General features: G+C 32.7%; 1 protein-coding gene across 1 annotated transcript in view; it reads left to right on the forward strand.

Annotated features, from left to right (window-relative positions):
* Nucleotides 1–16776, forward strand: part of CDC42BPA (CDC42 binding protein kinase alpha (DMPK-like)) — a 245435-nt gene that overhangs the window by 28737 nt on the left and 199922 nt on the right. The window contains exon 2 of the mRNA XM_012644402.1: nucleotides 6850–6941. Within this exon, the coding sequence (XP_012499856.1) occupies nucleotides 6850–6941 (92 nt within the window). The remainder of the gene's footprint in view (nucleotides 1–6849; nucleotides 6942–16776) is intronic.

Genomic DNA, 16776 nt, shown 5'->3' on the forward strand with positions numbered 1-16776 from the left:
AGGCTGGTTTTGAACTCCTGAGCTCAAACAATCCACCCGCCTCAGCCTCCCAGAGAGCTAGGACTACAGGTGTGAGCCACTGCGCCCGGCCCCAGTGCTTTTTTTGAGATATAATTTGCATACTATATAATTCACCTGTTTAAAGTATACAATTTAATGTTTTTAGTATATTCATAGAGTTGTGCCAACCATCACCACAACTCAATTATAGAATATTTTTATCACCCCCCAAAGAAATTCCATGTCCATTAGTGACTAGACACTCCACATTACCCCTTTCTTCTAGCCCTAGGGAACAACTAATCTACTTTCTTTCTCTATAGATTTGCCTATTTTATGTAAATGGAATTATATAGGAAAGTACGAAATACAACTGATTTCTGTTTGCTGATTTTATATCCTGCAACTTTGCTGAATTCATTTGTTAGCTGTACAATGGTTTTTGCATATTCTCTAGAGTTTTCTACATATGAAGATCATGTCATCTGCAAACAGATAATTTTGCTTCTTCCTTTTCAATTTGGAGGCCTTTTATTTCTTTTTCTTACCTCTTTGCTTTGGCTAGAACTTTTAGTACTATGCTTAATAGACAACTGAAGCGGGCATCCTTGTCTTGTTGCTAATCTTAGGGGAAAAGCTTTCAGTCTTTTTCCATTGTTTATGAAGTTCTGCAGACATGAGTTAACTGTATCCACTTTTAGCTAAACAGCAAGTTTTAATTTAGGTATTATTGGTTCTAACACATTTTCATTCCTCACATATTTCTTTCATTTTGAAAGAAATGTCTGTTAATGGTGGAGAATATGTTTTTACTTCTTTATGTTTTAGTGTTAAAATCTTGTTTTAAAACTTTTTTATTTAGAAAATTGCAATGTTATATAGAAATTGTAAGAATGGTTTAACAAGGCCTCCTATACTGTATTAGATTTACCTATTTTTTTTTCTTTTTGTCTTATCCATAAGAAGCAAAGGATTTACCTATTTTAAACACTCTGCCACATTTGTGCTGCTCTCTTTCTCCCCCACCCCACACACACACTATTTTTGCTGAACCAGCTAAGAATAAATTATAGATATCATGACTCTGTAACTGTATATGTTTCAGCATCTGTTTTCTTAGAATAAAGAAATTCTCTAAGATATTCCCATGATACAATTAGCAAGTTTAACTTTGATATAATAATTTTATCTAATATACATAAAATATTGAAATTTCACCAATGTCCCAATAGTATCCTTTATATTGATTTTTAAAAAAAATTTTTTGATACACGGTCCAGTCTCTGTTATGTATTGCTTTTAGTTATCATGTGGTCTAGTCTCTTTTAATCAGAAGCAATTCTTCAAGCTTTCTTTATCTTTCGTGTCATTGTCGTATCTTGAAATTTGTCATGTTGCAGGCCAGTTTTCTGTATACTGTTTCTCTATTTAACTTTGTCTGATTATTTCCTCATGGGTAGATTCAGGGTATTTGTCTTTGGTAGGCATGTTATCATAAGTGATTCTCTGTTCATTCCTAGTGCATCACACCAGGAGACACATAATGTCCTTTGGCCCGTTATTGTGGTATGTGTGTGTTGTGATCACTTTAGCCAATTCTCCCAGGAACCTAGGTTCCTTTTGATGAAGAATGGTAAATAGAAACCAATATCTGGATGCTATGTGTGCTCATTGCTGCTGAGGAGTACTTGTGTGTCATTGCTTCAGTGCCCTTAGTATGTGTGTTATGGTGCATAGGTGTGTGGGTTTTCTTATGTGTTTGAACTTGTAAAGCTATTTAGGATTGTTGTTTTTTTTTGTGGAAGATTTTAAACTACTAATTCAACTTATTTATAGGACAATTCAAGTTTTCAATTTTTAAAAACATTTTTAGGAATTTGTTTGCTTCTGCATTTTTTAAATTTATTGGCATAAGTTTGTAATATTCTCTTCGTATTTGTTTAATCTCAACAGCATCCGCAGTTTTATCTTAATTTCTCATTCCCAATATATTTTAATTCATCATTTTATTTTATTAGTCTTTTCAAGAAACCATTCTTTGGCTTTGTTAAACCTTTATTTTTTTTCTTTTCTTCTTTTTTTTTTAAAGACAGGGTCTCACTCTGTCACCTAGGCTGGAGTGCAGTGGCATGATCATATCTCACTACAGCCTTGAACTCCTGGGCTCAAGTGATCCTCCTGCCTTAGCCTCCCAAAGTGCTGGGATTACAGGTGGGAACCACTGTGCCCAACCTAAACCTTTCTTTTATACGCTTATTTTCAAATCAAATAATTTTATTCCCTCACATTTTTGTTTTCTTCCTTCTGCTTTGAGTTTTGTTGGTCTCATGTTTTATGTGTATGTTTAACACCTAAATTTTCAGACTGCCTTCTTTCCCAGTGTAAATATTGAAGGCTCTATGTTTTTTTTTTTGTAAAAACTGGACTGGTTTAGGCTGTATCCTAGGTGTTTTGATATGTATTATTTTTTATTATTGTGTCGTTTTGAGTATTTTCTAATTATCTTATTAATTTTTTCTTTTAATTTCAGGGCTTATGGGCTTTCCTGGTTGTCTTTCTGTTATTGATTTCTAATTGCATTTGTTGCAGTGTACACATACCACATGGTTTTTATTTTCCCAATACTTTGAATTTTATTGGAGGTAGTTCGATGTCTTGGCTTGTTATCAAAATTTGTAGAGATTCAATGTGTGTTTGAAAATAGTATTCTCCAACTGTTAGGTAGAGTGTTATATTGTATATTGCTCAAATATACTGATTTTTTTTTTTTGTCTGTTTGAGCTATCAATTACTGAGAGATGTAGTAAAATCTCCTTCTATGACGTGAGTTTTTTTTCTTATAAGTTTTGGTTTTATGTATTTTGAGGTTGTGTTATTGGGTGCATACATGTTCAGAATCGTGTCCTGCCTGGTTAGTTGAACATTATAAAATTAATCATTACAGCCCCTTTTTATCTGTATTCTACTAATGAGTTTTGCCCTAATGTCTCATTTGTCTAATATCAAATTGGCTAACTTAGTTGTTTTGGGAGAGGAAGGGGCTTAATATTAGGTTCTACGTTCTTTTTCTGACATTTTATGTGAATTCAAGTGAGAACTTGAACAGAAAAAACCCTCACAGAAATATGGAAAGAATGAACAAATCTTAACATTGTATATTTGCAAAAAAAAAAAAAAATTGTAAAATATGCAAATTTCCAGTAATACTGATAAGCAAAAACAATGAAAATAGACCCAGTTGAATAATTTTAGCAACTAAAAAGGGATCAAACCTATCCATAGAGTAGCGTTTTAAAAACAAAAGAATATTATCAGTTATTTTATTACAATAAACTTGAATTTCGATGCAGTGCATAAATTCATAGAAAATATAATTCATGTAGTTGTCACAGGTAGAAATAGAAAACATGAAAACAATAATAATGTGAAAAAGAAATCAATAATCAAAAGTCCATTCAAAAGATACATGTGCTAGATGTTTTCACTAGTAAGTTTTACCGGACTTTCAAGTCATAGTTTCCTATATTGTCTTCTAAAAGTTTTATAATTTTGTTTTTCACATTGAGATCTTTAAACAACGTGGAATGTTTTTGTTTTAGGGAATAGAAAAGGAGAGAAAGCTACTCAACACATTTAATAAAGTTGGTTTATCTATCAGATGAAGATATTACAGAAAAAAGGTAATGGTAGACAAACTTTGTTCACAGAAATTCCTAAATAAAATCAAAACAAAAAAACTCAGCTGTGTATTAAAATATTACAACCAAATATGATTTATTCCAAAAATACAAAAATAGTTAACTTATAAAGTCACTTTACAAATTATACTATGTTAAGACAATGAAAAAGAAAAACCAAGTCTTCGTCACAGAGACTGTAGTCAATTAATAGCCCCTCCAGCTGTGTATTGGAATACTTGTTACTCATATTCTTTTCAATACATGATGGTTTCAGATTCATTATTTTTGGCCTATTTGGTTCTTAAATAATAAAATATTCATGTTAAGCTAATTTGTGTTTCTTTGATTTCTTGTAATGTGAACATCATTTTCTTTTTACTAGCAATTTGTATTCAACAACACCGAAAGCTTTATATGTGGAAATAACACTTGTGGTATTTCAAGTTTACACGAAGACAGGGCCTGTTTTATATGTCTTTGTACCTCCAGCATCTTGTACAATGCTTGGCATATAGCAGGTATTCTGAGATATTTATTAAGTGAATTAAATAAATGATTAGTAAACTGTGAGCCTTCTGAAGAAATTTGTGATGTAGACCAATTTTGGAATGTCTGAAAAATTACATTTTTTGACAGATTGTCATTCTTTGTGCCTTTGCTAAGAGATCATTTTGCCAATCATGTGCTTACCTGAATCATACTTCAGTCACTCTGGGTTTAAAAATAGTTTCTTTCTTGTTTTGCAGTAGTGTATCAAAGGATTGAAATATCTAGATTCCTGACCTTTTAGATAAGTAGGATGTTACCAAAAGAAGGTTATATATAGAATTATTCTTTAAAAACTGAATTGGATTACAAATAACTATAGTTGTCTGTGATGAAATGTTTTTGTCTTAGGGTCAGTAATAAAGATATAGTGCGTATACTTTATTTGAGTGTCAGGTTATTTGGAAGCATTAAGGGGGAAAAGTAAAGTGAATTAGAAGGTAAACTTCAAGAGTTGCTAAATGTTATGCTATAGGCTACTGTGTTATATTTTCTAGAGCTGTTTGGCAGCTAGTCTCATGTGGGTTCCATGTGTTTTGTTTTGTTTTTAAGTTTATTCTATACTTATCCTTCTTAACCAACTATAGACAGTCCTCCACTTATGATGGTTTAACGTAACGATTTTCTGACTTTACAACGACTTTATCAGGACCCAGTCTTTAGGACTTAGGGATAGGGTTACAGTTTTTACTGAATGCATATTGCTTTTGAACTATTGTAAAGTTGAAAAATTTTAAGTTGAACCATAATAAATTGGGGACTGTTTGCTGTGTTGGCAGCATTAAATGCATTTTTGACTTGTGATATTTTCAGATTTACAATGGGTTTATCGGGGTGTAACCCCATTGTAACTTGAGGAGCATTTGTATTTCTGATATACTCGTATAGCAGCTGGGAAAGGGAAGGACACTATTCCCAGATTACTGCACTATTCCTTGTGGTTCCCTTATATACTGCCTATACCTTTGTAAATAGTCCACTTGTAAATAAACTTTCCACAAATTAGGGTAATTTGTTTCCCACTGGGACCCTGACTGATAGACCGGGGCCACAGTCTCGTGATTTATCTAGTCTAATTTTTTCAAAACCAGGTGCCTTGGTCGTTTTATCGGGGTTCACTTCCCAGCCCCTCCCCCGTCCCTTCCCCCTCCGCCTCCATGAGATCCTCCATACCTTTAGTATGGAGGAAACTTGGTCTCTTTCTTTGATCTTCCTCTTCTCTGTGAATTCCAAATAGGGATCTAATCTCTGCTTCCGTTCCTAACAATCTAAAATACTAAGGTAGAAATCTCTAGTACACTTGGTTAAGCAGAGAAGAATACCCCTGTTTTCTAAACTAGTTAGAGCTAGCTAAATGTGTACTTCCAGAACCAAAGCAAGCTGTAAGGTCTGCTTTGTCTGTTTCGCTCCTCTAATGCTCAAATACATATCTTTGCTGTTGTCACACTCTGGCTCCATGGAAGGGAGAGAGAGAGAAGAGATCTATACCCATATATGATGGTCTTTTAATCATATCAACTCCTTTTTATGTGTGATAGTAAAGAGGGACACAGGAGAGGAAAGGAAACAGGTCCAAACTCTAGAGGCAGCAGAATGTATAATTGATTTACTCATTTAAAGATGTTAATTTATCCCCTATTTATTACTAGGATTATATCCAGATTCCGTGCATGATACTAATGCCATTCCCATTTTCCAGTTCATATTTCTTTGCCTTTCTTCTTGAAATTCTGTAGCAATGGATTATTTACCATTATCACCCCAAATTCACTTTCTTACTTGTTGGGTAGCTTACTTTCTTCATTTGCTTATATTGTGCCTGGAGTGTCTACACTGTCTGAATTCAGACAAAGGAACAAAAATTCTACTTAGTCCTCAAGGTTCAATTCTTCTGCTACGTCCTCATTCTTTTCACATAATTAATGTTCCATTCTCACTGATCCTGAAGCACTTTATATTTACCTGTGTTAGAAAGTTTATCACACGGTTACATTTTGTGTATCTTACGCAGGCATACTTTTCTGTCTTTCTTGAAAACTGAGAGCTTTTGAAGGAAAGTGCCATATTGTACTTTTTAAAAACTCCAGTCATCGCCACCATGTTTTGTATAGCGTAGACTCTTGATAAAGGCATGTTAAAGCAGTAAATAAATGAATGAGTATGAAAGAAATATTAAATTACTTGGTAGGAGTTGCTGAAGAGCTCGCTGGTGCCATGAAATCTGCTTTTACTTGTTGGACTTTTATGTTAAAATATATATAAAGCATCGTATAGCATGTATGATGCTATACATAACATCGATAGCATATGTAGAATGTGTAGCATAAGCATAAACTGCTCTCATTTTTATATCTCCTGCTTTGCATTATTTTGTACATTGTTTGGAGTTTTAAAAATGTTTCTCACCAAAAATGTAATTCATATGTAAGAAATAAAAAGGAAATTTATTTTCTTATGGAAATTAAATCTATTCTTATAGAGTTTGATGAAATTTTTTTAATACTTTGGCTTAATTCCTAATCATAATTTGAATTTTTTTGTGTAAGTAAGAAATACTATTATTTATATCTAATTTGTATCACATTTCATTAAGAAAGTAATTGATGGTGCTCTTTTGTTTCAGCTAAACCATTTACTTCTAAAGTGAAACAAATGCGATTACATAGAGAAGACTTTGAAATATTAAAGGTGATTGGTCGGGGAGCTTTTGGGGAGGTAAGAGATTAAGATTTTATAAAAGGTCTGCTAATTGTTTTGGAAGCTGTTTTATATAGTCATGAGGTAATTTAACTGAAGTATTTACTTGCTGTGTAATTGATATGGTTCATCAGAAAATATATTAAAGTTTTGAATGAAATGTTTTTACATGGAATTTTTTTTAAGACTTTTCACATGTACTTCGTATGTCATTGTAGATATGACTTTGTTTCTAGATTCCTTTATTCCGTTGGGCTATTTGTCTCTCCCTATGCCAATACCATATCGTTTTCAATTATTCTAGTTTGTAAGGATATGTGGTTGTGAATATACTCTGACTTCCTTCACCTCCCTCCACCTCCCTCTCCCTATGTCTCCTTTTCCCCTTGTATTTTCATATTATTTTAAAATCAGTTTTTTGATTTCTACTCAACTCATACACACACACACACACACACACACACACACACACACAGGATTTTGGATTAGGATTGCATGGAAACTGGAGATCAATTTGCAGATAATTGATATCTTAACACTGAGTCAGCTAATCCATAGACATAGTATATTCTTCCGTTTATTTAGGGCTTGATAAATTTTTCTCAATAATGTTTTGTAGTTTTCATTCAGTGTAGAGGGCCTCCACATCTTTCAGCAGATTTATTCCTAGATATGTGATATTCTTGATGTTATTTTAATTAGAATTGTTTAAATTTCATTTTCTAGTTGTTTTCTTGGGTAGTTAGAAAGATAATTGAATTCTGTTTATTGACCTTATACCCAGCAACCTGGTTAATTATACTTTTTAAAGTCATGAATCGTGTTGAATTTTAATAAAATGCTTTATCTGCGTCTTTTGAGACACTCATGGTATTTCTTCTTTACTCTGTTAATGTATTGAATTACACTGATTTATTTTCAAATGTTAAACTATCTTTGCATTCCTAAAATAAGCCCAACTTGGTTGTGATGTATTACCCTTTTTATGTATCAATGGATTTGTTGTGCTATTTTTTGGTGTGTTTTTTAGGATCTTTTTACCTGTGCTCATGAGAGAAGTTGGTCTGTAATTTTCCTACTTCTAATGTTCTGATCATACTTTGGTATCTTGGTTATGCTAGTCTCATAAAAAGAGGGAAATGTTTCCTCTTTTACTGTTCCTTAGAAGAGTTTATGAAGATTGTTATTGTTTTTTCCTTATATGCTTATAGGATTCCACTGGTGAAGGCATTTGGGCCTAGAGGTTGCTAGTGAGAAAGTTTAAAATAAGGTATTTTATTTCTATAATGGAAACAGAACTACTTAGATTTTCTATTTTTCTGTTAGTTTTGCTAGGTTTATCCATATCATCTAACTTTTCATACTTATTACTACATCGGTCATTTGTACCTCTCATTTTTTGATTTATCTTGCTAGGGGTTTATCAATGAATTAATTTTTGGCTTTTTGAATTTTGCTATTGTATTATAGATTCGTATCCTGTTTCTTAAATTTCTGCTCTTTAATGTTTTATTTCTTCTATTTTCTTTCGTTTTAACTTGCTATTCTTTTTCTAATTTATTGCAATAGAGCATTGATTTTGAGTTCTTCTTTTTAAATCTGTATTTAAGGTTATATACATTTTCCTCTAAGCAGCTTTAGCTACAGCTGACAAGTTTTGATATGTTATATTTTCATTATTATTTTGCTCATAATACAATGTGATTTTAAATTTCCATTGGTTTTTTTTTTTTGATCTATGAATTTAGAAGTTTATTTCTCAATTTCTAAACATTTAGAGGATTTTCTAGTTATATTTCTTTTATTGAGTTACGTAATTTCATAGTGGTTAGAGAATATACACTTTGTGATTTCAGTCCTTTGAAATTTGCTATACAGTATTCTATAAATATCAGTTAGGTCAAATTCATTAATGTTGTTTAAATCTTCCACATCCTTATTTTCTGTTTTCTCTGCTTGATTTATCATTCCCTAAGAGAGGGTTTTTTTTTTTATTTCTTTCAGTTTTTGCTGATGATAAACACAGCAATGGTGATGAACTTTTCATCATTATGGAATATTCCAATTATGTCTGTAATTTTTTTTTTACTTAAATTTTTCTTAATCTGATATTAGTAGAGCTATTCCAGCTCTTTTTATTAATATTTGCATTAAATATCCTATTCCATCCTTTTAGTTTTAGCTTTCTATAACCTTATGGTATGTTTACTGTTAAGTAGAGTATAGTTAGGTTTTGTTTTTTTAATCCAGTCTGATATATGTCTTTTTTTTTTTGAAACAGAGTCTCACTGTGTTGCCCAGGCTAGAGTGCCGTGACGTCATCCTAGCTCACAGCAACCTCAAACTCCTGGGCTCAAGCAATCCTCCTGCCTCAGCCTCCCGAGTAGCTGGGACTACAGGCATGCACCACCATGCCCGGCTAATTTTTTCTATATATTTTTAGTTGTCCAATTAATTTCTTTCTAATTTTAGTAGAGACGGGGTCTCACTCTTGCTCAGGCTGGTTTCGAACTCCTGAGCTCAAACAGTCTGCCCGCCTCGGCCTCCCAGAGAGCTAGGATTACAGGCGTGAGCCACCGCGCCCGGCCTGATATATGTCTTTTAATTGGAGTATATCTAGTCACTTAACATTTAATGTAATTATACTGCTTATTATTATTTGTTTTCTATTTGACTTGTCCATTCTGTTATTTTTCTTTAATTTCTTGCTTTTTCTTGGATTAATGGAGTATTTTAAATTATCCCCTCATGAATTTCTTAGTTTTACCTTCTTTTATTGGTTCCCCTAGAGAATGCCACATGTATCCTTGATAAATTTGTATTTTGCCAATTCCCATTTACCCAATTTTTACTCATTTGTTATTGCTGTCGTGTATTTTAGTTTGACGTATATTTGAAACCCCAAAAGATACGATTATACTGTTGTTATTCAGTTAGATTTACCCACATATTTATGTTTTCTCTTGCTCTTCATTCACATACTTCTGTTGACATACTTCTCTCTGGGATCTTTTTCCTTTTGACTTAAAAATTATCTTTAGTATTTCTTTAGTGTAGGTTTGCTGATGATGAATTAACTGTTCTTTTTGTCTGAAAATGTATTTACTTTGAGGCCTTAAAAATTTTTAAATTTGAGGTGTATATAAATATATAAGTATAGCTTGATGGATTTTTTTTTTTTTTTTTTGAGACTGAGTCTCAACTGTGTTGCCCTGGCTAGAGTGAGTGCCATGGCGTCAGCCTACCTCACAGCAACCTCAAACTCCTGAGCTCGAGCGATCCTACTGCCTCAGCCTCCCGAGTAGCTGGGACTACAGGCATGCACCACCATGCCCGGCTAATTTTTTCTATATATTTTTAGTTGTCCAATTAATTTCTTTCTAATTTTAGTAGAGACGGGGTCTCGCTCTTGCTTAGGCTGGTTTCGAACTCCTGAGCTCAAACAATCCGCCCGCCTCGGCCTCCCAGAGAGCTAGGATTACAGGCGTGAGCCACCGCGCCCGGCCTAATTTCTTTCTATTTTTAGTAGAGACGGGGTCTCGCTCTTGCTTAGGCTGGTTTCGAACTCCTGAGCTCAAACAATCTGCCCGCCTCGGCCTCCCAGAGAGCTAGGATTACAGGCGTGAGCCCGCCTGGCCTGGCGGATTTTTACATTTGTATCAACTTGTGTAAACCATCATGCAAATCAAGGTATAGAACACTTCCAGCATTCAAGTAGGCTCCCATTGTCCCTTCCATTGAATAACCATTTCCTTGTTAACTATCTACTCTGACTTCTATCACCATGGGTTTATTTTGTTTGTTTTTGTTATATTAATGGAATTATTATATATAGTACATACTCTTTGTTTCTGGCTTCTTTTGCTCAATATTATACTTATATGATTCATCCTTGTTTTTCACTGGGTTCACTGTATTTCTTTGTATGAATATACCATCGGTTATTTATTCATACTAGTGTTGGTGGATGTTCAAGTTGTTCATGGTTTTTGGCCATTATAAATAGTGCTGTTATGCACATTCTTGTACATGTCTTTTGGGAGATACAAACACTTATTTGTGTTTCATATAAATTTAGGAGTAGAATTGCTGGGTCACAGAGTAGGCATATTTAGCTTTAGTATATAATGCCAAATAATTTCCCAAGTGGCGACTGATTTATATTCCCACCAACAGTATATGAAGGTTCCAGTTGTTTCATAACCCAACACTTGGGTCACTTTTTTTTTTCTTTAGCCATTTTTTAGTGAGTGAGTAGTTGTATTGCATTGTGATTTCATTTTGTGTTTCCTGATAACTCTTAAAGTTGAACATATTTTGTCATATCACTATTTCACATCACTTGGATATCCTTTTTCTTGAAGTGCACATTTTGGGGTTGGTGGGGTAGGAGCCCGGTGGATGGGCTCTCTGACTTACTGGTATATTCTGTATACAAGTCCTTTGTTGGAGATATACTCACACACATGTATTTAAAAAAATCTTTTTTGTGGTTTGGCTTTTACCTCTCTTTATAGATAGTGTATGGAACAGAAGTTGTTGTGTTAATGAAGTCCGATAAATTAAACATTTTTTATGATTAGTGATTTTTGTTTTGTTTTTAAGAATTTTTTCTAACCTCAGGGTCATGAATATCTTTTTCCTATAATATTTAAAAAAATTCTTTGTATAATCTTTCAGAACAAATCTTTTACAGTTAGGTGTCTGATCCATCTGGTATTGACTATTTTGTGTTTTCCGAGGTATAGGTCAAAGTTCATTTTATTCTTGTGGTTTCTCAGTATCATTTATTGTAAAGACTACCTTTTCCACATTTCATTACAAAGGAACTTTTGTTTTAAATCAGGGATCCCTAAATATGTTACTCATTAATTTTTTAATAGTTTTCAGTGTAGAAGTCTTGTTCATGTTTCATTAAATTTATTTACAAGTCTTTGATGTTTTTTGAGAAGTTTATAAATGATAGTTTTGGAATTTTCTATTTTCTAATTTTGTTGCTAGGATAGAAATACACTTGGTTTTTTGGTATATTGATCTTTTATTTAAGGACCCGTTTAACTTATTTATTCTAGTTTATACATAAATTTTTAAAAATTTTCTGTGTACTTAAATTATATCTCTAAATAATGACAGCATTTTTTTCTTTCCAATTTTTTATGCCTTTTTCTTTTTCCTATATTATTGAAATAGAGAAGATCTCTAATAAAATGTTGAATTCAAGTACTGAAAAAGGACCTTCTTGTCTGGTTTGTGAATTCAGCATTCACAAATAGTAATTACTGTTGAGTATGAAGTTTGCTACCACTTTTTTTCAATTGTTATTTTTTTTTACTTCTAGTCCTAGTCTGTAGAGACTTGAGAAGAGGAGTTAACTTTTATCAAAAACTTGATCTGTATCTATTTTGATTTGATTTAACTACTGTATTTGGTTAATATGGAAATTATAATAATTTTCAAATATACTAACATTGTATTACTATATAAATCCAGTTGTTCCTCATGTGCCCTTTTAATGTAGGTGTGATTTGCTGATTTGTTTAGAATCTTTTTGTTTACATGCATGAGAAAGAGGGGTTTTTAATTTGTGTGTCTTATAATTTCCTTACATTTTGGAATGATAAGCTTAGCTCATAAGAAAATTGGGAAGTGTTCCATCTTTCTGTTTCCTGAAAGCATTTGTGTAAGATTGGTATTCTTTTAAAAAGTATCTGGAAGAATTTACTAGTGAAACCGTGAAATATTTTGTGTTTGTTTACATCTTTTGAAGTAAATTTTGTATATGTTGTAATACACTAATTGTATATGTACAATTCCATGAGTTTCGACAAATGGATCACCCTTATCAGGTATAGAACATTTCTATCACCTTAGGAAGTTCCCTTCCCTGCAGGTTCCCCACTTCTTCAATCAAATGGTAACCACTGTTCTGAGTTTTAACTGCAGATTAATTTTGGGTGTTTGAAAATTTCATATAAATGGAATTATATAATATGTACTCTTTTGTGTCCAGCTTTTGCTCAGAATAATGTCTGTGAAGCTCAGCCTTGTGATTGCATGTATTAATACTTTGTTTTTATTGCTGGGTGGTACATTGATAATACCATTTTGTCAATGTACCACAGTTTATCCTGTCTGTTGATGAACATTTAGGTTGTTTCCAGTTTTTTGGCTATTGGGAATAAAGCTGTTATGAATATTCTTGTATATACAAGTTTTAATTGAAATATATTTTTATGTTCCTTGGATGAATACCTAGAAGTGAACTCCTATGCTAAGTGGTAGGTGCATGTTTAAATTTAAAAGAAACTGGCATACTTCTTCCAATGGGATTGTAGCATTTTACATTCCTCCTTGTTCCCTCTTCTCACCAATATTTTTTGTTGTTAGTCTTCTTAATTTTAGCCATTCTAGTATGTAATATTATCTTGTGGTCTTAATTTTCGTTGTTGTTTGGATTTATGTTACATAGTAACCTAATGATGAGTTGTTGTGTGCTTATTCACCATTCTTATATCTTCCTTTGTGAAGAAAGTATATGTTAATTTTTTGCTCAGTTTTAAAAAATTGAGATGGTTATATTTTTATTATTGAGTTGTAGGAGTTCTTCATATTTTATATTTATAAAAGTTCTATATCAGATATATGTTTTACCTGTTTTCTCATTGGTTGTTGTGGCTTGATGGTTCATTTTCTTAAAAATGTCTTTTGATGGGCAGAAGATTTAAATTTTGATGGTATAATTTTACCACCTTTTTTCTTTTGTGGTTAATATTTTCTTTGTTCTTTCTAAGAAACCCTTATTTATACCCAGGTCACGAAGATATTTACCTAGGTTTTTTTCTAAAGCTTCATAGTTTTGGCTCTTATGTTTAGATTGATTATCCATCTCTAATTCATGTATGGTGTGAGATAGGTTCATTTTTTTTCCATATGGATATCTAATTTTTTTCAGCACCATTTGTTGAAAAAGCTATTTTTTTCCTCTATTGAATCACGTTGGCACTTTGGTCAAAAAAATACATTGGCCATATAGGTGTGGATTTATTGCTGTTCTATTTTATTTCGTTTCTATTTTATTTTGTTTATCTCTTTGTCCTCATAGCAATACTATACTGTCTTGATTCCTGTAGCTTTATACTGTAAAGTTGAGAGTATGTGGTGAACTATTGAGTGTATATCCTCCCACTTTTTTCTTTTTCAAGATTGTTTTAATTCTATGACTTTTGCGTTTTAGACTCAGTGTATCAATTTTCATAAAAGCCTGCTGGTATTATAATGGAATTTGCATTGAGTATATAGATAAATTTTGGGAGGACTGACATCTTAACAATATTGAGGCTGTTAGTCCATGAACTAGGTATTTCTCTTTGTTTTTTAAGGTCTAATTTATTTTTTCTCAAGGATTTTAGTATATAGGTCATCTTTATATTTTCTTAAATTTATTCCTAAGTAGTTAAGTTTTTTGATGCTATGATAAATGACATTTTAAAAAATTTTATATTCAAATAGTGTGCTGCTAATATGTGGATAATATAGTTGATTTTTATATCTATTTCCTGAAATCCTACTAAAATCATTTATTTTTTATAGTTTTCTTATTGTTTGGTTGCCCCTTCGTTAGTTTTTCTATGCAAGCAATCATATTGTCTGAGAATAGGGATGATTTCTTTTTTGCTTTCAAGACTTTATACTTTTTGTTTCTTTATCTTGACTTATTTCACTAGTTTGGACCTTTAATACAGTGTTGAATAGGTGTCACAAGGGTTGGACATCCTTACCTTACTCCTGAATTTAGGGAGAAAGAATTCAGTGTTTCATTGTTAAGTATGATGTTAATTGTAGGCATTTTGGTAGGTGCCCTTTATCTGGTTGATACATTGTCTTCTATTACTAATTCATTGAGAATTTAAAAAATATAATTATTAATGGTTCTGAATTTTGTCATATGCTTTTTCTGTATCTTTTGAAATAATTACATGGATTTTTTTCTTTTATCAACTTAATATAGATTATTTTGATTTTTTAAAATAGACTTTAGATTTTAGAGCAGTTTTAGGTTCACAGCAAAATTGATTGGAAAGTGCAGAGTTCCTATATATCTCTGCTCCCACACATACATATCCTCCACCTCCGTCAGCACCCAGAACCAGGGTGGTACATTTGTTATAAGGCGTGAAACCACATTGACACACCATTATTACCCAAAGTCTATAGTTTATGGTAGGGTTCACTTTATTTACTTTTGTTTTATTTTTTATTTTTTTTTATTTCAGCATATTATGGTGTATATTTATTTATTTTTTATTTTTTATTTTTTTTAGAGACAGGGTCTCATTTTTGCTCAGGCTGGTCTCGAACTCCTGACCTCAAGCGATCCTCCCGCCTTGGCCTCCCAGAGTGCTAGGATTACAGGCATGAGCCACCGTACCACCTGCTGTCTATGGTGTATAAATGTTTAGGTTATGTATATTGCCCGTGTCCCCCCCATATTTATTTACTTTTTAAAGAGTCTTTATTGTCTCCAAAATAGATCACTTTGCCAGTAATGTGGCCTCAAAAAAACCCCTGATCACACAGTTTTTTGTATTACAGTAATATTTGCATGTGATTTATTTTGAGCAACATTTAATAAACTTCTGTGTCTGTCATTGACCTAATGGAAGAAGATGAGGCACAAAATATAATTTTAGAGTTTACTTGAGCCAAAGTGAGGACAGCTGCTTGGAACAATTTCCGGGTTGCTTTGGGAGATGCTCTATTTGGCCTTTGATACAAGTAGGTTTTTAAAGACCAAAGGGAATAAGGAGTGGGCTTATCATAGTTGTTTGACAGGAATTCTCGTTGGTTTATAGAAATGACATTGATTAGGGATTGGCTATATACATCGTTGAACTATAGGATATGAGTAGAGTTCACTCTTGATGTTGTACATTCTATTCTATGGGTTTGGACAAATGTGTGATGACATGTATCCAGTAGTTTCACTGCCCTTAAACTCCTCTGCACTCTGCCTCTTCCTCCCTCCCCCTCCCTAACCCCTTTCGGTCACTGATCTGTTTATTGTCTCCATAGTTTTGTCTTTTTCAAAATGTCATATAGTTGGAATCATATAGTATATAGTCTTTTCAGATTGGCTTCTGCAATTTGGTAATGTTCATTTAGGGTTCTTCCGTGTCTTTTCATGGCTTGATAGCTCCTTTCTGAGTGCTGAATAATATTGCATTGTCTGGAGGCACCATAGTTTGTTTATTCATTCATCTACTGCAGGACATCTTAGTTACTTCTAAATTTTGGTGATTATGAACAAAGCTGCTATAAACATCCATGTGCAGATTTTTGTGTGGACATAAATTTTCAACTCATTTGGGTAGATATCAAGGAGCATGATTTCTGGACCATATGATAATGGTATGTTTAAGTTTCGTAGGAAAATGCCAAACCGTCTTCCAAAGTGGCCGTACCGTTTTGCATTCCCACCGTCAATGAAAGAGAGTTCCTGTTGCTTCACATTCTCACCAGTGTTCGATCTTGTTGGTGTTTTGGCCATTCTAATCGGTGTGTAGAGATTGTTGTTTTAATTTGCTGTTTTCTAATGACATAACAATGTGGAGCATCTTTTCATATACTTATTTGCCATCTGCATATCTTTGGTGAGGTGTCTGTTCAGATTTTTTGCCTATTTTTTAATTGGTTAGTTTTCTTATTGTTGAGTTTTAAAAGTTCTTTGTATATTTTGTATGGCAGTCCTATATCAGATATGCCTTTTCCAAATATTTTCTCTGTATCTGTGTGGCTTATTTTATTCTCTTGACTGTATTTCACAGAGCAGAAATTTTTTTTTTTTTTTTTTTTT

This window comes from Propithecus coquereli, unplaced genomic scaffold (assembly GCF_000956105.1).
Source record: "Propithecus coquereli isolate 6110/MARCELLA unplaced genomic scaffold, Pcoq_1.0 Scaffold210, whole genome shotgun sequence".
Lineage (NCBI taxonomy): Eukaryota > Metazoa > Chordata > Mammalia > Primates > Indriidae > Propithecus > Propithecus coquereli.